This window comes from Arachis hypogaea, chromosome 16, assembly GCF_003086295.3.
Source record: "Arachis hypogaea cultivar Tifrunner chromosome 16, arahy.Tifrunner.gnm2.J5K5, whole genome shotgun sequence".
NCBI lineage: Eukaryota > Viridiplantae > Streptophyta > Magnoliopsida > Fabales > Fabaceae > Arachis > Arachis hypogaea.
In genome coordinates this window covers 127,795,413-127,818,073 of record NC_092051.1, presented here as the reverse complement: position 1 = coordinate 127,818,073, position 22,661 = coordinate 127,795,413, and the positions used below count along the sequence as shown (strand labels likewise).

General features: G+C 29.5%; 2 protein-coding genes across 2 annotated transcripts; both read left to right on the top strand.

Moving 5' to 3' along the window:
* Positions 1 to 5,768: 5,768 nt before the first annotated feature.
* LOC112754937 (probable xyloglucan endotransglucosylase/hydrolase protein B) lies at positions 5,769 to 8,423 on the top strand. Its single transcript, XM_025802768.3, has 4 exons — positions 5,769 to 6,027; positions 6,113 to 6,213; positions 7,531 to 7,724; positions 7,874 to 8,423. Exons 1-4 carry the CDS (start codon positions 5,835 to 5,837, stop codon positions 8,271 to 8,273), a joined length of 888 nt encoding a protein of 295 aa, XP_025658553.1. The 5' UTR covers positions 5,769 to 5,834; the 3' UTR covers positions 8,274 to 8,423.
* Positions 8,424 to 14,013: 5,590 nt separating this feature from the next.
* Positions 14,014 to 17,457, top strand: LOC112754936 (xyloglucan endotransglucosylase/hydrolase 1). Its single transcript, XM_025802767.3, has 4 exons — positions 14,014 to 14,340; positions 14,413 to 14,513; positions 14,831 to 15,024; positions 16,784 to 17,457. The coding sequence occupies exons 1-4, from the start codon at positions 14,142 to 14,144 to the stop codon at positions 17,181 to 17,183; spliced, it is 894 nt and encodes a 297-aa protein (XP_025658552.1). The 5' UTR covers positions 14,014 to 14,141; the 3' UTR covers positions 17,184 to 17,457.
* The last annotated feature ends 5,204 nt before the right edge of the window (positions 17,458 to 22,661 follow it).

Here is a 22,661-nt window from a genome sequence, read left to right as displayed (position 1 = left end):
ACACTTGGTGCTTCTCTCTGTTCTGAATTAAAATCAAACTTCGAATTTGCTTCACTATCCTTTTGGATTTCATTGCTGATTTCATCACTGTTCTCATCAGCTATCACATTATTGATTGCATTCACACTGCCTCCATTTTTCAAGTGTGGGGGAAATCCATGTTTCCTATAACAAACATCCACCAAATGACCATTCTTGCCACAGAATGTGCAGTACCTTGAGTTTCTTCCACCTCTTCCAGGATTTCCTCTTCCAATTCTTGATCTGCCTCTGCCTCTTCCTCTAAAACCTCCAGAATTTGCCATTAAAATTCTGTCTTCTACCATCTCACCCGCGTTCAGTTGCCTTTCTTGTTGCAGCAATAAAGAAAACGCTTCATCTATACCTGGCAGTGGCTTTGTCATCATGAGCTGCGATCTCGCAGTGGAGAATTGTTCATTCAGCCCCCTTAGGAGCCTCACGACACAAGAATCCTCTTTGTATCCTCTAACCACGCTGTATTCACAATTGCATCTTCCTCTACAGTGAGAGCACTGAGGGATTGGGCGATAGTTATCCAATTCTTCCCAAATTCTTTTCAATTTCGTGTAGTATCCCGTGATCGAGAGATCACCTTGCTTCACAGCGAATAACTCTTCTTCTAGCTCAGCAATTCTGAAGATATCACCTTGTTGATACCTGTGTTGTAGCTCCTTCCAAAGCTCCATGGCTGAATCGATCCATAGTACACTTTGAGCAATTTCTGAACTCAAAGATAGGCTTATCCATGAAATCACATAGGTATTGCACCTTTCCCACGCTTCAAACAAAGAATCACTACTTTCTGGTTTCTCAATTGAGCCATCTATGAATTTTACTTTGTTCTTCGATCTCAACGCACGCCACATCGCTCTTTCCCAAAGATGATAGTTGTTCGTTCCAAGAATTGTAGAGATTAATGGTGTACCTGGACTTTCTCCAGGATGAAGGAAATACGGACTTGTAGGATCCAGAGATGGATTCATCGCTGTTCTGTTATGACTTTGCAAGATATTGATCTGATTCACCAGATTCGCGAGCGTTTGAACGTCAATTGGCGAAAATGGCGATGCTGAGTTGCCTGAGGATGCTGAGTCGCGATCCATGGTTTGAATCTTCAAGGATTCTGGTTCTGCTCAATGCTCCTTCCAATTTTCGCTGTTGATTCCTTCTTTCTCCCTTCCACGCTCACCGCACCATGTGGAAATGTTAGTTCAGAGAGAGGGAAGGTTCAAGAACAGAGGAAAGTTTACAGAGGAAGCCCTAGGTCAAAGCAAGTTACTTCTGACTAAGGCAAGAAAGAATGAGACTTACAAGAGCAAAAAACTCAAAACTCTAATTACTCCATGTACTATATATACTTCCTTAACTAAATCTGCTAACTAACCGTTCACCACTATTAACAGCTGTATAACAAACTCTTCCAAAACTGCAAAGTGTGTAACTAACTTGCTAATTAATCTGACTCCTCATGTGATACCTTTTTTGAATGGTCAAAAAAATAAAAGAAGACACTTATTATCTCTAAACACAAACTATGTAAATTTCTCATGTGTAGAAACTTTTTGACTTCTACACCATAGCATCCATGTTTATGACGCTGCTAAATGCCTAAATCACACGATTGATATATATTTACTTTGATTAAATTTATTGATTTCTTTTTTAAATCCCCCCCCCCCCCAACCCCCCAAACAAACCAAACACACACACGCACAAAACTTTAGCGTTTATGAATCTACTCCGCCCCATTATTATTGCTACATTGATTCATTCATCAAATAACAAATCGCTTTTAAAGTTATCTTGGTAGTTCTAATAAAATAAAATAAAAAGTTATCTAGGTATTATTACATTATTTAACTTTTAAATTTGTCTAATATAAAGAAAATAACTGACCAATAGTCGCTGATCTGTCTCCAATTACATATTTTGACTTATATCTTCAAATAAAATACAGTTTCTAGATATGCCAATGTCAACTTTTATTCAACTCTAAGAACCTTCCCGTCTCAACTTGCTTGTGTGCTAATGAGTAATAGCTTAAATGGCATAGTCTCCACATACTCAATTAAGAGGTTGTGGATTCAAGTCTCATATCTTTGATAAAAAAAAAAAAAAAAAACTTGCTTGTTTATGTGCCTTCTCCAAATCTTGAATCCTATTTTTCAGAATTTTTTTGTTGTGGGATTCTATTGGTAAACAAATTGCATGTTTAAGCATGATATTTTATAAATTTATGAAATAATTAAATGATTTGCTAAATTTTAGATGTCATAATATAATATTAAATCTTAAAGTCTAATAGGTAGTATACCGGATAACAATAAATAAAATCTGTTACTTAAGGTTAAAACCTAACTATTATATAAATATTTAAATATGGATATAAATTATGAGGGAAATATTACACTACTATCTAATTTTCTTAATTTCCAAAATATTCACCACATAGTCAATTCTCAGAAGATAATATAAAGTTTATGCTTTCGAATATCAAATTCATTATATTATTTAGGTAATACTTTCTTTAGTTAATGTAAAAGAGCTTACTAAAAAAAGAATAATATAATAAGTTGTATTTAATTTTCATGTGATGTAAATATGAAAGAATTTATAGACTAAATATTCAGTTAAATGTTTTTATAGAGATAAAAATAATTAACTTTGATAGGTTCTCATCAGTTATGACTTAAAATAGAAGTGTTTTATAACTAAAGCTCCACATTGCAATTATAGTTACGTTCAATTCAATGTGAGACTCAACTTATGTACACGAGGGAGTTTCCTAAAGCGTTGACATACAATAACAAATATATAAAGGCACCTCATCAATAAGAATCATGATCATGAATAATAAACAAGAAAATCAAGGGTGGTTCTTCAATTCTACACCAACTAATAATGTCTATAATTATTGTTAAATTCCAGTTAATAATGCACAAAAACATACGTAGCTTATCTTAATTAATATAACCAAATCATGTGAGCTTGTTTGCAGGTTCCTCTAACGCGCCACAATCTTAAATTAATAAATTAAAGTTGTATCCAGTTTATTAATTTGTACCCAACTCATGCATGTTCATTCCCACATGCATTGCTTTTCTTTTCTGTTTTCATGAGATTTTATCTAATTAATTATGTTGTTAATAATTAAGAGAACAATATTTTTATTCAGATCAACAAAATTAAGGCTGGAGCAACACTTGAACACAAACTAAATTTGTGTCCAAATTTAAATTGTGCTAAAGCAATAAGACTACATTTATTCTATAAATAGGATAAGATAAAATACTAATAATAAAATATAAATGATAGATATATAAAATTTAATATTTTTATATTTTATTTAATAATAAATTAAATAAAAAAAATAAATTATGAGAATTTAATTTATTCTTTTTTTTATACAAAAGCTTTAAAAAATAAAAATATAATGATAAAAAACTAATAAAAATAACAAAAAAATATATAAAAATATGTCATATTTTTTGTTAATATCTTTGTCTCCTTCTTGTTTTGTATTCTTTTTATAAAAAAATATAAAATATATTAATTTAATATTTTAAAATATAATATTTATATTTATATTTTATCTATTAAATATAATTTTTTATCTTTATATCTTTATTTTAGTGTTTTATTTTTATAAACAAACGTAGATAGAGAGTCTAAAATCAAGAAAATTTTAAATTAAGGAATTAAATGAGAAACAAAAAAAGAATTTGGCACCACATCTTGACACCATTAGTGAAGTTCGCATTGGACCTCATGTTTGAGAGGGAGATTATTGAATTTTAATTGTGAGTATATAATTTATATATATAACAGAATTGTTATACATTTAAGTATATTTTTATTTAAATAGGTTTAATAGCAACAAAAATTATTCTCGTTAAAAGAGCCTAATTCTCACGCTCGCTTCTTTTAAATTCGCGCAGATTCTTCTTCCGAATTTGCACACGCAAGTTTTTCTTTTTTCCTTCTTCTTCTCTTCCTCTTTTTTCTCTTTCTCCTTCTTCTTCTTTTTTATCGTCGTCACTAATAACACTAACATTTTGCAAACGTCTTTATTAGTTCTGATTTTTTCTGTTGTCTTCATTAAATAATTTCAGTTTATTTCTTAATTTATTTCGGTTTATTAATTTGTGTGTTAATTATCGGTTCATTTGTGTATTAATTTCGGTTCACTTGATGCTACTGATAAGTATTAGCCAAACTTTTTATTCACAAGTGAACCAAAATTAACACACAAATGAACCGAAATTAATTCACAAATGAACCAAAATAAACTAAAAAATGAACTGAAATTATTTAATGATGGCACCAGAGAAAATCAGAACCAATAAATATATTAGCAAAATATTGGTGTTGTTCGTGATGATGATAACGAAAGAGAAGAAGAAGAATCTGCGTGTGCAAAAAAGAAAAACAAAATTGAATCATGAACAAAAACACATCCAAATCCATCAAGTGATTTTGCAGCATTATATATTTCTTCTTTCTTTATTTGATTAGATGAACAAGACAAAAAAAGAAGAACATGATGAGAAGTTTGAGGAATTTTTTCTTCTTGTTTCTTTTTTTTTGTTTGATTTTTCTTCTCTTTTTCTTGATTTTATTCCTCTCGAAATAGTGAAACAAAAAGAATCATAACAAAATAATCTACTGAGAAATGAACCGAAATTATATTTAGAGATGAATTGAAATTATATTTAGAATGAACTGAAATTACTTACTGATTTTAGTTCATTCTAATTATAATCAGTTTATTTCTGAATATAATTTTGATTCATTTCTGTTCTGCACAATTTAAAACTCTTTCTCCTCATCTTCTACTGCTTCTTCACCAGGGAGAGAAGGAGGAAAAGAAAAAAATATAGCAGTAACAACAACAAAAGAATGACGATAAGAAAAAAACACGCGAAGAAGAAGGAACGCGAAAAAGAAGAAAGAGAATGGGGAGGAGGAGGAGGAGGAACGCGACGAAGAGCGTGAGGGAAGAAGAAAGCGAGAAAAATACGTGATCTAAAATCACTTGGATGAACTTGGATGCTAAAATTGCTTGGATGTGAAGAATATCTCTATATGTAATATGGAAGACCCATATAAATGTTAAATTATTTTTACTAAATTATGTATGTAAATTCTGAAAAATGTGAGTATAAAACTGTATTAATTTATGTAAACAAAATTTTGATAAAAATAAATATAAATTATATATATTTTTTATGTGTAAAATATCTGTAAATATGAGTGTAAATTATTACAAAAAAATATATTGTTCTTTAAGAGAAAAAGGAAGAGAAGAGGAGGGTTTCAAGAGTTACTCTAAAATAAAGTTCAATTCATATCATTGGACTTAATAATAACATTTCCACCTGAAAAGAACACAAAGTTGAGGAATGTGAAAGGGCAAGAATGTGGTTTTGTAACCCTACATGGAAATGAAGTTGATATATACCAAGTCTTTGACTATATATCTAGAAGACTATATATATATATTGATGATTAGATGACAGAAGAGGTATAATAAACAAACATACATGTCATGGCGTCTAACTTCAGTTACGTAACTCAAATATCCCAAATAAGTAGGCATATACATCAATCATATATACCTAAGAGAAAAATTAATTAATTAATTAATATTAACTATTAATTATCAGAGCAGAGGAATTAGGGTCGTCCAAGGTAGGTTCTATCTAATGCTATAAACTTGTATATATATATATGGTTGCATTGGATCAGCTTCCACAGAAAAAAGGTTGAGAAGACACAAATAAACTAATTAAATATATAATAAGAAATATATAATGGGTTATTATTCTTTGTGGAGTGTTTGTTGTGTGATATTGGCATGGTTTGTTTCAGTTGGAATATGCAGCACACCAAGGAGACCCATGGCGGTTCCATTTGGAAGAAACTATGTTCCAACTTGGGCTTATGATCACATCAAATACTTGAATTCTGGTTATGATGCTCAGCTTCTTCTTGACAAGTACACTGGTCAGTTATTATTATTATTGTGATATATACTCCCATAATATAATTCCTTAAATTAATTAACATTTTTTAGTGTTAATTGGAGCAGGTACTGGGTTCCAATCCAAAGGTTCATACTTGTTTGGTCACTTCAGCATGGATATAAAGATGGTTGCTGGAGATTCTGCTGGAACAGTAACTGCTTTCTACGTATGCAAATTAAATTTATCACTTTATTAGTTCAAATGCGTTGACTAATAATTACAATGATGTTGGGATCAAGTTTTTCCACGTGTCTTTTTATAAAATTATTATATTTTCGTTTTTTAAAACAGTATATGATAATTTGTTTAAAAATGTTTTATTAAATTTTATAGCTAGTATTTTGCTAAACTACTCAATTCGATTCAGTTATTAGTTAGGTCATCGTTAAGTCCAAATTTTTTTTATACATGCGATCAACCATAAGTTACTTGCGCACATCTAAGGTCTATGTAATTTTTTGTTTTAAAAAATATTATATGCAAATAAAAAAATTCATCACTATATATTTATATATAAAAATATATAAATATATATGTTAATTTAACTTATTTTTAATATATATTCTATATTTTAACACTATTTTAAAAATATTCATAGATTGGACCGGCCTTACTCTAAAAAGTTACCAAATTTATTTTGATCCAATTCGAAGTGATCCGAGTTATTTAATTTATTTTAATTATTTTAAAATAAGAATAATATCGTATAATATAAAATCTATTAATTGAAATATAAAAGTATAATATGATGTTACTAATTTCACTCTAAATATATATTTTTATTATAAAAAATAAATCAAACTGAAACTTAACATAAAAATAACATTAGATAAAAATAATAAATCTAAATTTGATAAAATATGTCTCGAATTCGATCTGGATTTCAGATCAGATTAGGTCTTAATACCCTTAATATATTATATATGAATAATTAATTTAGCAACTAATTTTTTTGTATAAATATATTATAATTGCTTTATTTTATAGCAGAACCAAATTATACCAACAAAAAGTCAATTCTTTTCAATCGGATAATACTAAATAAGGAAGGGATAAATTCACCAATATTTCCCTTATTATGTTCTATTTTCTCTCTTTACTTTTAGTTCTTTCTTTCTCTCCATGATACCAAACTACCTTTTCGACATGGTTTGTTTTTTAGGCACTTTTAGGACATGGTCGATTTAACTTTAGCCCTATGGAAAAACAACTTTCTCATAATTTATTTATTATGATTTTTTTTTTTCAATAATTTGACCTCAACATTGTAAAGAAGTTACTCAAATAAAGATGTTAAAAATATTTTTTATTTTATGAAAATATTTTATATAAAAATATAATTTATTTATTTAGCTACACTTTAAATAAAAATAACACTTTTATAACATATCAAAGTCTAATTCTACAATTCATCATGCCATTTTGCTTACTAAAAAAAATGGTTAAATAAGTAATATTTTGCGTGATTGACATGATGATGCAGTTATCTTCCCTAGGGACAGAGCATGATGAGATAGACTTTGAGTTCTTAGGTAACAGAACAGGACAACCTTACATTTTGCAAACAAATGTATTCACCGGTGGCAAAGGCGATAGAGAACAAAGAATCTATCTCTGGTTTGATCCTACCAAAGAATACCACAGATATTCAGTTCTATGGAACTTGTATCAAATTGTGTAAGTACTCCCCCTAAATTAAACCAATCTTAGTCTTATTAGGATGATTCATATTAAATCATTAAAAAAAGATGTAAAAGCAAAAGTATATCTCTCTACATGGTTTGAAAGTGACAAGAATTGTAATGTGGGGGTGCATACATACACAGATTCTTTGTGGACAACATCCCAATTAGGGTGTTCAAGAACAACAAGCGCATGGGTGTGAAATTCCCATTTAACCAACCAATGAAGATCTACAACAGCCTATGGAACGCAGATGATTGGGCCACAAGGGGTGGTTTGGAGAAAACAGATTGGTCGAAAGCACCATTCATAGCTTCCTACAAAGGCTTCCACATTGATGGCTGTGAAACCTCCGTTGAAGCCAAGTTCTGTTCCACTCAAGGTAAGAGATGGTGGGACCAACAAGAATTCAGAGACCTTGATTCTTATCAATGGAGGAGGCTTAGATGGGTCAGAAGGAGATTCACCATTTATAATTATTGCAGTGATAGAACAAGGTACCCTCAGATGCCACCTGAATGCAGAACAAACGGTGACTATTGATATGTCAATCAATTTTAATTGAATTTTTATGTCATTAATAATGTTTCAATTGATAAGAGTTTTTTCTTTGTATATTTTATTGCTCATTTTTCCCATATATGTACGCACGCATTCATCATTATTTCATCAATAAAATGCCAATTTGTTCTATGTATTATGTAAAAATGTAAATAAAGGAGTGGACCGTGAATATATATGATTTTATTTAGGACAAATTAATTTTTAATCTTTAACAATATCAGACAAATTAGTAATTAAGAAAATTAAAATTCAAATTGCTCTCAAATATATTTAAAAAAAGTGACAAAATAATCGTTAATTTTCAATTAAAAAGCAGTATGATTGGGAATTGAATTCTTGAAAATTTAAAAATAAAAATAATTAAAACAATTCAAGGTATTACTCTATAATATTTGAGGGGCGGAGACCCACTTACATAAAGGATATATTTTCAACCATTTAGCAGTGAGTGCAAGATAGGAAATGTCTACATAAGATGTACATATAAAAATAAAAATACTAGTTCATATAACATTGAGGAAATGTCTACATAAGATGTACATTCGTTCTTCCTATTTAATTTTCTGTCCACCCCGTGCTATGTTTCACTCATTTGTAGGGTTTACTTGTATTGGTGAGGGTTTAAATCCCACAAAATTATAGTTTCAATCTATTTTTCTTTTAAATTCTACACTATTTTTTTTATTTCCAAATTCTAATAATAAAACTATAATGTGTTGATAAACAGTATTGGTTGTTTAATATATTTTATTATCTTTTATAATATTTTTACAAATTTTTCTTAGAGCTTAGCCGACGACAAATAATGACTATCAAATGAAGCATTGGACCTCCAATAGATTGGATCATTTTTAATTATAAGTATCACAAATTCATATATATTATATATTTACACACATATTTAATTAATTGTAATATTAATATTATATTAAAAGACATTATATATTAACAAAAATGTCAAGTTAAGTATAGTAAAACTAGTGACAGTTGGGCCCAATCCCATATGTAATGTATTGTTTAAAATTTGAGTTGCAGCAAATTCTATTTCTACTCCCCAAAGAGGACACTTGCAGCACGTTGCTGCTTCATCCATTTTCGATCTTGAAGCCCACTTTGCCTTGGAAGTCCAAGCAAGTATGAATTTTAAAAACATAGTTGGTTTGTTGAAAGTAAAAATAAATAAATAAAGGTAGTAGTTGTGATTTTGATTTTTGAATGGGAATTCTTTCCGACATATTGGCTCACTATTCAATGGTTCAATGTACTGCACAGTTATTGAGGCTCGGTACATGTCAGCTAACTTTATCTACATTTTAAATCAGTACAATATTTTAGAAAATTAAAAATAGAAAAAATCATTATTTGTTTCGAAATATATCTCTTATATATTATAATATTCGGTACCTACTTACGTGATCATTTATAGTTAATTGATTATATAAAATATATATTAAAAATATATAAAATAATATATATTTGTGTATGTGTGTATAAAATATAAATTTATGATATCAATTTATAATTGAGTTTGATATTTATTTTGATTTTGAGAATAAGATAAAATATTTAAAATAAGCACAAAAATAGAGATATAAAAATTAATATTTTATTTTTAATTTAATGATAAATAAAATATAAACAAATAAATTATGAAAGTTTAATTTAATTTTATTTTTTCATGCAAAAAGTTTAGAAAAAAATATAATAATAAAAATTAATAGGAATAATAAAAAAAATAAAAAAATTAAGTTGGGTCATTTTTTTTTTTTGTATATTTTCTGTTACAATAAACACAAAATATTAATATCTTTGGATATCGTATATGTATTTATATCTTATCTATTAAACATGATTTTATGTCTTTATATTTATGTTTCAATGTTTTATGACACTGCAATATTTATTATTGAAAAAGAATATGAATTAATATTTTAGACATCACAAAGTATAATGAGAATGTATCATTTCATTTTTTTTTAATTGATCTTGTAAAATGTGACTAAGGAAAAAATATGTGACAAAAAGTCTTATGTATAAGATTACATTTTATAAAATTAACTGAAAAAAATTAAAAATATTCATTTTTAATATAGACAGCAAACATTTGAATCAACTATTTTCAGTTTTTTCTTTTTTTTTTTTTTGGTTAAATTTACCTTTTTTTTTATTAATTATCATCATTTTCACTCACACGTATATATAATCTCTTCTTCTTTTTTTATTTTCTTTTTCACTCTACGCTTCTCATGCCTTCTTTCTTCCTCCTTTCTCATTATTCCACCTTCTCCCTTACACGAAATATTTGACAGATTTTTTATTTCGAGCAAATGCTGATAGCTAGTGAGAAGATTTAAAATTGCTTCCCTTCAATGACGAAAGTTCAATGAACCTACGACATCTTTTATGTGTTTTTGCTGTTGTGACAATGATTGATCATGTTCCATCATAACAACCTTCACATTTTTCTGAATCTGTCGTCATTGTGCAAGCTTTATGTACTCGAGTCACTATAAGAAACTCATTTAAAAGTATTTTTTCTTCTTTTACTTGCGTATAGAACAATGTCCTTGCCACATATCATTCTAGTGAAGTCATAGCTCTTATTTCAGCGTTTCATACAATACTTTGGATCTTTCAAGTTTTCAGGAGTTGGTGATTCTCTATCTGCTCTGAGGTTCAATGTTCCATCCTCAAACCACCTGTCTACGACCACTGTGACTTAATCTCTAGAGAGGGATAGTGAGGGTGGAGAACTATTTCTACTAGAACCTCTAGAATAAGAATGCCTTCTACTCCTACCATCAACAGAACACACCATTAGAGAAAAAATTTCTTTAAATATCCTTCCATTATGTTTTATTGCCTCAGTCATGTCAGATGCTCTCTTCAAAAATTTAAAGAAAGTGTTTATGTTGCTCATAGAAAGATAAATTTGTAACCCATATTCTACGTTTTTAATATATCTATACATCGATTATGGTTCTGAGAGGGTGTCAATGCAAAGTAAGGTTAGATTTCTATTTCTTTTGATAAATACCACCAATCATTTTTCTTGCTTCTGTTTCACTCTTCCCAAGTTCATGATATGCATAGAGGGTTCCTCCTCCAGGAACTTTTATAATTCTATCAACAATCACTAAGTGTTGATGCTATTGGTCTTTAGTTTGGCACACTAGGTGACTGTCCTTCTCATCAACGACTTAAATCCCCTGATCTTGAGTTCTTAATGATTTCTGAACACCCCGAGATCATTTAAAAATAATAAGATGTATTCTTTGACACTTTTTATACTATCAAACTTGCAAAAGGTAGGCAGTTGGTATCCCTTAAAGTATAATTGTGTCAGAATATGATATCCAAATGGTGGGTTTATTCTCAAGTGGGCTTATTTGTTTCTCTTTTGTCCTTTAGAATGTGTGACAACTCCCTGTAAGTGACAATGGTATTCTCTTCTTCCTCCATATGCTCTTGATTTATGGTTGCGAGTGGCAAAAAGGTTCTATACCTTATTTGGTCCGTAGCCATCATTTTAATGATCAAAGTTTACATCTTTTTTGATTGTCTATCATATTATTGTACACGTGAGTAAGAATGGTAATGTTGGTATGCAGACTAGTAGTAATTTTAGTATTGGGTGTGAACAAATTTCTATGGACAAAAGCTCCTCTTTCTAGTGCACCCAGAGTTTTCTGCTCCATGTGTTTCTCTTTTTGATTGTGCTTGTCCTTATCTTGGGGTGTTCCTAAGCTAAGATTGAGGTTTTGAGGAGTTATCAAACATCGTCTGGGTGGTTGATTCTACCTAGAGTGAGGGCTACTAGACTCTATCATTGCATTGAAATGTTCCTCCCCATTGAGTCACAAAATGATTCGGGTGTAGTTTTGTGAAAATAGATTAAGTAAGGAAAGATTAAGAGGAGAGATTAGGAGTAGGTAAATTTATGAGAAAAATACTTTTATTAGTGACAAATAAGCAACACAAGAACTAAATATGAGAAATAATGGTGGAGAACAAGTGTTGAGGCGTTCACTAATGCCACAAGAGAATGAATGAGCTGTTTTAAAGTGGATAAGGGTTAAGTAGAACTTATTGTCGATTATTCTATTAGAACAGCCAAATGCTAATTTTATAAATTCTCTTGTTTGAATTGGATGAACAAAGTGAAGAACAATGAGAAGAATTAGAGGAGAGCAAAGGATACAGATGATCTCTCCAATTTTTAGAAAAAAAATTTCTTGAGAGAAGTGGGTTGAGATCATTTATAGTCTCAAGCCATTTTAAAGGGAGACTACATTGTCCAATGATTACAATGTCATATGTTACTAAATAAGATAGTTGGCAGAAGATGTTTTGGATGTTCCCATTATTTTAATTCTCTTTAACTAAAAAATGGGTATAAGAAAGAAGTTTATCTCCACAAGTTAAGGTAGCAGTTTTGACACTGCTCCGGATATTTGTTTTTAAAAAAAATGTCTAAATAAAAGGATGCTCATGGCATGTAACATTAATGAAAAAATATCTAGTTTAGTCATTTCGAATACTTTAAATCCAACTAATCCATTTCTACCTATTTACTTTCCTCAAAAATAAAAATTTAACTCCTTATAGTATTCTTTTTGAATTTCTTCCTTTTGGCTCAACACCAATAAAAAGAATTTTACTCTTTTTTGGCTATAATTTGGACCATTTTAAAATTATTCATACATAATAAAATTGCATTTTTGATGTACAATCACTAAATATACTCTTTAGATAGACATCTTTGCATTTTGAACATGTCAAATGTTATTAATAGAACCGTTATCATATCATTATATGTGACTGAACCATGTCAACACGTACCACTAATAGTTTATGTCCTCAAAATACACAAAAAATTCATAACAGTATAAATGAATAAAGGACTAATGTGGTCACTTTTGCTAATTTTAATGACCTAATTATTATAATTAGAATCTCAAAAATTATTTTAATATCCAGATCAATCTTAAAAATCACTTTAGAATTTAAATCAGTTAATTTTCACTATCACTTTTCTTGTCATTTTTTTCAATAAAAACAACTAAATCACTTTATGCATGTTTGTTCAAATTAATTTCTTTCAACCCAAAAGAAAATTGATCAACATTATGCTACAGTACAAGAGCTACCTTCAAAGATAGAGCATCACCAACGCATAAGTTTTGGTTACTTTTAGTATAAAATTTTCTAAATGTAATTCATTATTAAGTTAATGAGATATTGATAGTTAATACTCAACTGAAAGAGATAGTATTCATTTTTTCAAGAATAGTAAAATTATCACCAAGAGTCGGAAAGAGAGTATTTAGATTTTCACGTTTACCACTTCACACTGTGACAATAATAATAATAATAATAAAATTTTACCAATCCTAAGAAACGAATTAGATATATAACATTTAATTAAGCAAGCTAAAACATTTAATACTAGACTATATGGTGTAATGTGTAAGATCCAAATAAAAAGGCAAAAATAACCAACTTGGGTTGGTCGAGTGGTCAGCTCACTCGTCCGCTTAAGCAAGTGTCGGGAGTTCGAACCCCGCCTTGTGCATGCAGCAACCCATTGGCCAGCGGCAGACCCTTAAATGGAGCTCAGATCCGCGACGGATTAGTCCTTAACCTGTCGGGTTGGGGGATACCGTTTGGGTAAACCAAAAAAAAAATAAAAAGGCAAAGACATAGGAACGTTCATTGCATCCCCCCACGCCCCCACCCCAAAAAACAATAAAAAGAAAAAAGAAAAAAAACAAGAGTCCAAGTTGCTATATATAGGGGGCATGGTATAGCCTTGAAGTGTCACAAGTTTGAAAAGAAAAATAGAAAATGGGTTCAAGGCGTGTAGGTGTATTGACCCTAAGTCTTGTTGTTGTAGCGTCACTGGTGTCCGCTGCAATGTGCGGCGTTCCCAGAAGGCCCGTTGATGTTCAATTCGGCCGTAACTATGTTCCCACTTGGGCCTTTGACCACATCAAATACTTCAATGGCGGTTCTGAGATTCAGCTCCATCTTGATAAATATACTGGTAATAATATAACTCCATTATTATTATTATTAATGTTTAAATGTTAATTAATTAACTGTTGAAAATGAACAGGCACTGGATTCCAGTCCAAAGGTTCATACTTGTTTGGTCACTTCAGCATGTACATCAAGATGGTTCCTGGTGATTCCGCTGGCACTGTAACCGCTTTCTATGTAAGATTCAAAAACTAAAATAAAATAAATAAACTTTTCTCTTTTTTTCATTTTTTTTTTCTTTGCTGGAACTTTTTAATAAAATAAAAGATTAAACAAATCTTATTTTAAAAAGAATATATTTTGTTATTTTTTTTAAAAAAAATGGGATTTGTTTTTCTTATGCTACTAATTGAGACCTAATAAATTTGTCTAGTGTGAGACTGTGAGTGTGTTGTTATGTAGTTATAATGTGTCTGAAGTCTGAACTCTGAACATTGGTTGGTTGGTTGGTTGGTGTGGGAATGAATGTGATTTTGAATATTGACATAACACAGTTGTCTTCACAAACTGCGGAGCATGATGAAATAGACTTTGAGTTCTTGGGGAACAGAACAGGACAACCTTACATATTGCAAACCAATGTGTTCACCGGAGGTAAAGGTGATAGAGAACAGAGAATCTATCTCTGGTTTGATCCCACCAAAGAATACCACAGATATTCAGTTCTATGGAACTTGTATCAAGTTGTGTAAGTAATCTCAACTCATTCTCGTTAACATTTTGAGTAATGATACATATCCACATTTTTTTTGAATCGAGTTTAACCAAATTAAACTGTAAGACTTGAAATAATATTATTTATAATTAATTTTTGTTTTAAATTAGTTAGACTTAATTAACAAAAATATTTAAATGTGTAGTATTATTTTAACATTTTATATATACACTTCATTTATAAAAATATTTTCTGTGTTCTATAAATTTAACTTCTTTTTAATGAAAATCGGTTTAATTAAGAAGACTAACATTTTTTTCAATATACGAGAGTGGGAAGGAAAGATGGATATAATAAAGTTAACTAAATTTTAAAATGATTCTTAACATTTTTTATATGTAAATATATTATTTCATCTATGCATTCCTTCAATTTATCTGTATTTATAATAAAATGTTTCCTATCGATCTTATTTTTCCTTTTGTTAATCTAGTATATTAGTATATATATATTCCAAATATATATTAATTTAAGTGTGTAAATAACATTATCTTTCTATCTTTAAGAAGGAACAAAAAAAAAAAAAAACAGCATGTGAATGGCGAGACATCTAGTTAATACTTAATAGTTAAAAATTTTACAGGTGAAATCTTTATTACCTAAAGGGGATCATCATTTCTCCCAATGTGGGACCTAAAATCTTTACATAAAATCTTTCACGTGCCTTGTGTTTTTTCATTTTATTTTAATTTTAATTTTACTTTCAAGCTGGATCTCGCAACTTTCAAGCTTCTACTATATATATATAAGTATAAAATTTCTACTTTCTGTTTAATTATAATTATTTTTCATTAATTAATTAATATAAAGAAAAAATCACCATTCTTCTTCTATGTATTATAATTTTTTCTCAAAATGTTACGAAAGATGAAAAAAGAGTGGGACCTAACCGAAATGAAATGATGATGATGTGTGTTGGAAGGAGGGTAGAATTTTCAAAAGGAAAAGAAAATATTTACAAAAGACAAAGTCACACGTATCCTTTTCACTATTACAAGCATCGTACTCCCCCCATAATAATTTTGCTAATTTTCTCGTAAAGAAAGGTCCTTTTAGGGTGTTGGTTTGTTTTTTTCTTTTATTTTTAACATTTTATTTTAAATCCTAACACTCATTTTTTATATATAGAGTCTTACAGATTTTGTCACTTCAGTATCATAGAAACTTAGTAATAGATGTTGTCACTTCAATATAAAAAAATTTGATCAAATTTAAATGATATATTAATTTAATAAAATGTCGTTATCCTCTCTCTAAAAACTTATGTGAAAGAAGCACAAATAAGCCTCTAATTTTTTATTACAAAAATAAATACATTTTTCATCAAATTAAAATATTAGTAATAAATCTGTAATATTTTATAAATGGGAGATACATAAATAATTATTTGAATTAGCACCAAAGAATTTAGAAAAATATTAGGAGATCATCAGAATTTATTATTTTTAATTATTATTTAGTCACTAATTTAATTTTTTTAATTTAATAATTTAAAAAACATACTTTATCCAATATTTTCAAATAATGATAGAATTCTGATGGCTATCTAGTATTTCTTGAAAGATTTATATGATTTCTTTTACAAAAATTAAGAATTTATTTATATTTAAATTTAGTAAAAATTTTATTTATGTTTGAAATAAAATATTAGAGATTTATTTGTGATTTTATGTAATTAATATGATTCCGAGAGAGATTAAATGGAAAGAAAATTTGTGTATATGAAAAACAGGTTCTTTGTGGATGATGTACCAATTAGGGTGTTCAAGAACTGCAAGGACTTGGGTGTGAAATTCCCATTTGACCAACCAATGAAAATCTACAACAGCTTATGGAACGCAGATGATTGGGCCACAAGGGGTGGTTTGGAGAAAACAGATTGGTCGAAAGCACCATTCATAGCTTCCTACAAAGGCTTCCACATTGATGGTTGTGAAGCCTCCGTTGAAGCCAAGTTCTGTTCCACTCAAGGTAAGAGATGGTGGGACCAACAAGAATTCAGAGACCTTGATGCTCTTCAATGGAGGAGGCTTAGATGGGTTCGCCAGAAGTTCACTATTTACAACTATTGCAATGATAGAAAGCGTTACCCTACTCTTCCTCCTGAATGCTCTAGAGACCGTGACATTTAATTTAAGAATATAATATAACATTATAAGATATGTGATTTCTTATACTTTATATTATATTCTTATTTTATGCATTATTGGTTCTCTTATTTGCTTTCCTATTGTTGTATTGGTTATATTTACCACTTACCTTACCACATTATTATCATCATTTATTGTCATGAGAGCTATGTAATTAAGAAGTGGAGGTTGAACTTGAACACAGACTCAGTAGCCTCTCTCTCTCCCACATTCTGTAATGTATTTTACTTATTTTTATATCACTATATATTATACACTTCTACTTCTCTTTCTTGGATTGACGGAGGATAATGATAACTCTAAATTCTAAAAAGCTCTACCACCATATCATACACGATTTTTAAAAAATAAAATAAAATTTCAAGGTTTTTAGTGTGACAGTCACGGCTTCATGTGGAGCTTCAGATAATTAGTTTTAATTTAACTAATTTTACTCTTAAGATTTGATGGTCTTCATCATATTTTGACCAATAATTTAACTAACTTTTATGTTACTTATATATAGTTCAAAAAATATAAAAAATAAAATTACATTTTTTCTAAGTATGATAGTAAGTATTTAATCCAACATATATATTGAGTATTATAATTCTGTTATTAGATAGTATCTAAGTTTAATACTGTAATAAGTAGTTAGGAAACATTTCAAGTACTTAATTTTAAAAATATGATATTTCAGTAACATTAGTAGTTAATTTTAATATTCGTATGATATTTTTTATAAAATTATCGAAACACTCTTAAAATATTTAAAAATTTTCAATGAGATATTTTGGTACAGAAATTGAGTAAAATCATTCATGTGTAATGTTAATAATGGCATATCTAAGTTGTTGATGAGAATACAGTTGTATTGTATTGGATATCCAAATAAAGCAGAATATAATTTGCACAAAATTGTGATATGAATATGATTGAGTCTGATTCTCTGGGCCCAAAAAATGACAATGTAAGAAATGGAAAAAGGGGTGGTGCTTCATAATTCATAAAATAGGCACAAAAGAAAAAAAGACACTGGACCCTGTAAACGTGGCAGCACCAAGCACTCACTTACCCATGTGAAAATCTGGCTTTGGTGCTGTTGCAGCTGCACCAAATAACAATTAATTAATCAACTAACTAATTGGTTCTTTTTCTTTAACTAATTTGAAGAGCTGTTTGCGCCACCATTATTTGACATGTCTAGTTAGGACTTGGCATTGAACATGGTTTGCTTTGCCACTAGCACATGCCCTCATTTCTCTCTCTATATGGATGTGCCTAATAATAAATAAAGGTTTTTAATAAAAAATGCAAATTTAAAAATACAAAATTTTACGTCAAAATAAATTTTAAGTTTAGAATAATAATAATAATAATAATAATAATAATAATAATAATAATAATAATGCATAATTTTTTATTGAGCTTTATCAAAATTAGTAATTTAAAATTATTAACAAATACCTTAAAATATTTGTAGCAAAATATAATAATGATATAGCTATATATTATGTATCATTAAAATTACTAATTAATAAAAAGTTTTCATATAAAAAAATACAAAGTTTAAGTTTTATTGTATTTATTGTATATCTATCAAAATAAAAAATTTAAAACTTTTATTAGTAGTAATTTTAATATGAATTTTTAAGATATAATAATAATAATAATAATAATAATAATAATAATAATAATAATAAAGTAGTATATAAGGACTAATAATAACGAATTGAGATTGTTTGCTAATAAATTATAATTTAAATAACATAATTTTTTTATATTTATCTAAGAGATCATAAATTTGAGTCTCCTTATCTTTAGTAAAAAAAAAAAAAAACGAATTAAATTCATGACCAATTATTCTTTAATCTATTGAATCCAAAGAGAGCGTGAGAAACCAAAAATTATAATGACTAATAATAAAGCATGTGTAGCAAATTAATGCATGGAAGGAGGGGTGGTGATCGAAACCCAGACACGTTTTAACTTTCCTAATAATGAGGTCAAGTTGTGACTGGTGGATCGGCTGATCAGGTTCTTCATGTCAATATAAGATTGGAGGATTTAAATAGAAAAAAAAATGATAATAGTTGTGCACTTGTGCCAATCTATGTCTCATGCATATGCTTCAAGGCACGATGAACGGTTTCAATACGTAGGAGAAAAAATGTGGTATTTTGTGGGCGAGGTTGATAACAGCAAATAAATGGGAAGGCTTGCATATTTTTTTTAAACAGGTGATTAATAATTGATTTTTATTTTTTATTTTAATCAATATTGTTAATTTTTATTTTTTAACTAACATATTTAACAAAACTAATTATTCAATCTTGCAAGTTAATTAAAGGTTATAATAATAAAAAATCTTATTGATGAAAGTCTCTTGGGTTTTGTTTCAATTTTATCTAAAGACAAAAACAAAGCACAAAAACAAAAAAAATGTTTATAAAATAACACAAAAACAAATAAAAAAATCAATCTCAGATAGAAATACACAAAAGTTTTGTCAAAACTAAAATAGGAGGACACAAAATTGTATTGTGAGATAGAATTTTTTAAAATTAAAAAAAAAGTATAAGTAGCTAATTGTGTATGTAACTAATTTAGTTATCTAGTAGCTAATTTTCTAAAAACTTAATTTTAAATTTTAAAATTAGTTTTGTTCGCGCATCAGTCGTCTGTCGGCAGAAGCTGTGCGTCTTCCGCAGTCGACGGCACATGAGAGAGCGACTACCGTGGTTAAGCTACACACAGTGTCTTCTTCTTCCTCCTCCTCTTCCACCTCTTCTTCTTTCTCCTTTTTCTTCTTCTTGTAGGTATTGGATATTTTTTTCTAGTGTTGGATATTTCTTTTTTCTAAGTTTTGGATGTGTCTTTTTTATATGCTTTGGAGGTTTTTTTTTTCTTATATTTTGGATTTTTTCTTTTTAAGTTTTGAATAGTTTTTCAATAGTTTTAGATGTTTCTTTGCTTAGTTTTTGGATGTTTTTTTTTCAATAATGTTAAATGTCTCGTTTTATTAAATTTTGGATTTTTTTTATTATGTTTTGGATGTTTTATTTTTGTTACATTTTAATTTTTTTTTTTAGATTTTGGATATTCCTTTTACAATAATTGTTTTGCATTCAGCTTCTCTTGATCTACCACCACTTTCTCATCTTCTCGATCCTTCTTAATCTATAACATCGACTACGCCTCCTTTACATTTGCCTCCTTTGACCATATTAAGTGATGACAGATTTTTATAAATAATGGGTCTAAAAATTGGTAACGATATACAAAGTTAGAAAATAACTCTAAGTTGGAGTAAATGTCATTGTCTTTATCATCGTTGCTTTCTTTCCCTTTACTAGTAATTTATGCATTCGGCTTCTATTAATCTACCACCACTTTCTCATCCTCTCGATCCTTCTTGATCTGTAACACTGACCGTGCCTCCTTTACATTCGCCTCCTTTGGCCATACCAAGCAATGACAGATTCCAATAACTAGTGGAGTCCAAAAATTGGTAATGGTATAAAAAGTTAAAAAATAACTCCAAGTCGGAGTCTAACTGTTAAGGATAAATGTGAACCTTCGTGAACTCCAATCACCACTGGAATTAAAAATATCTCGGTTGCGATCCTGCCAAATTTACCACAGACCAACAACAAATATAAAAAATTTTGAAGTCCCAGCCTCACAAAACTATCTTTGCCAACTCGAAAACAAATTTAGGAGTATCTAGACTTCTTTAGCTTTCGACCATTCCAAGAAACAGTGAAAAATGATTTCCATTCCTGGAGAGCAACAAAGCGAGTCTTAGAGTCATATAAACCACATTTGAATTTGAGAGCAGTTGTAGTAAGGGATTATTGCATACACAACCAAATAATTTTTTTTTTAAAATATTGCACCTCTAGATCTATTTTCAATAAATATTTTAGTTATGTTTTGTTCTCTTCCTTGGTGCTTTCATGCTCTCCATGCTGAATACCACCTCTCTAATTTCTTCGTCGGAGACTCTTTCAATCAGCCAATTATTCATATCCGAGGATATTCTCTTTGGGATTTTGCTAATGCAGCTCTCTAGATTAGCCGATGATGAGGCCTTGAATAATTCTGTGAAATGGTTCTCTATTAGATTAAGCACCTCTTCCCTTCCTTGTACCCAATTTCTCTGTCCATTTCTTAGCTTTTCAATCTTGTTTCTATTCCTCCTTTGGATGGTTGTTGCATGGAAGAAAGCAGAGTTTTTATCCCCCACTTTATCCACTTCAATCGTGTCCTTTGTCCTCAATATTTCTCCTCTTACCTCCAAAGTTGGCCTATTCTGATCTTAGCCTGATGAATCTGTTCTTGCTGAATTTCTGATAGGTTAGACTCTTGGAGATGCTGAATTTTATCACTTAGTTTAATAATCTCCTTGTCTGCCCTTGAGAATGTCTTTTTGCTCCATCTTCTTAACTCTTCCTTGCAATTCTTCACCTTTTTCATAAGCTTGTCCCATCCTTGTGTCCTAATAGTCTGCTTATTCCAGCCCTTTCTAATAATTTCATTGCAATCTTCGTGGTCCTCCCAAAAGATTTCATATTTAAATTTCCTTGGTTTCTTTTCTTTTGGTTCAAAAGTGAGGATAATCAGACAATGGTCAGAGTTTATAACTAGTCTTGCCATTAAAGATGCATGTTGGTATAATTTTTTTCATTTCTAATTTGTAAGAGTCCTATCTATTTTTTCTCTTGTTATGAAGCTATTTCTAGGGTTACTAAACCATGTAAATCTCCCTCCCTTCAAGTCAATATCCATAAAAGATTACAATTAACAAAATTTCTGAAGCTCTCCATTTGGCTTATTGGTTTAGGATGCAGTCCCATTTTTTCATCTTGATTTAACATGTCATTAAAATTCCCTATAAAAAGTTGAGAAATCAAATAGTCATCTTTATTTTTAGCTAATTTCTCCCACAATTTTTTTCTCTGTGCATATTTGGGTTGCCCATATACAAAATTTTCTATCCATCTTTTTTTACTAGTATCCTCTATATTGGCCTTAATAATATTATGACTCCACATATAAACATTAACTTTAAAGTTAGCATTTCATAAAAGACATAGACATTCTCCTGGGGTTCTACACAAAAGGATTCATCAAAATGTAGCACCCTTTTAATTTTGTTGATATAATCTTGTTTAGCACAAGTTTCAATTGAAAATACTATTGCGGACTTAATCTGCTTACACAGATTCTTCAACTCTGAAACTGTCGCAGGTGTCGCTAACCTGCGACAGTTCCAGCTTAAGCAACTCATGGCTGAGGGTGGGGCATGGTAAGGCCCGCCTCCTCAGCCATGTTTTTCTTATGCTCTACTGTTGTTTCATACCTCACAATGCTCCTGTCTCTTGCTGCCCCATTCTGCACTTCGATTCTGCCTCTCTTGCTTGCCTCTCCCGGTTGACTATCTCCCATTTCAAGTTGCAAAAATTCATTTTCGCTGTA

Coding starts and splice junctions, on each gene's coding strand:
- LOC112754936 (XM_025802767.3), top strand. CDS start 14,142: ATGGGTTCAAGGCGTGTAGGTGTATTGACCCTAAGTCTTGTTGTTGTA. Junction 14,341..14,412: donor CCATCTTGATAAATATACTG/GTAATAATATAA, acceptor GAAAATGAACAG/GCACTGGATTCCAGTCCAAA. Junction 14,514..14,830: donor GCACTGTAACCGCTTTCTAT/GTAAGATTCAAA, acceptor GACATAACACAG/TTGTCTTCACAAACTGCGGA.
- LOC112754937 (XM_025802768.3), top strand. CDS start 5,835: ATGGGTTATTATTCTTTGTGGAGTGTTTGTTGTGTGATATTGGCATGG. Junction 6,028..6,112: donor TCTTCTTGACAAGTACACTG/GTCAGTTATTAT, acceptor TAATTGGAGCAG/GTACTGGGTTCCAATCCAAA. Junction 6,214..7,530: donor GAACAGTAACTGCTTTCTAC/GTATGCAAATTA, acceptor ATGATGATGCAG/TTATCTTCCCTAGGGACAGA.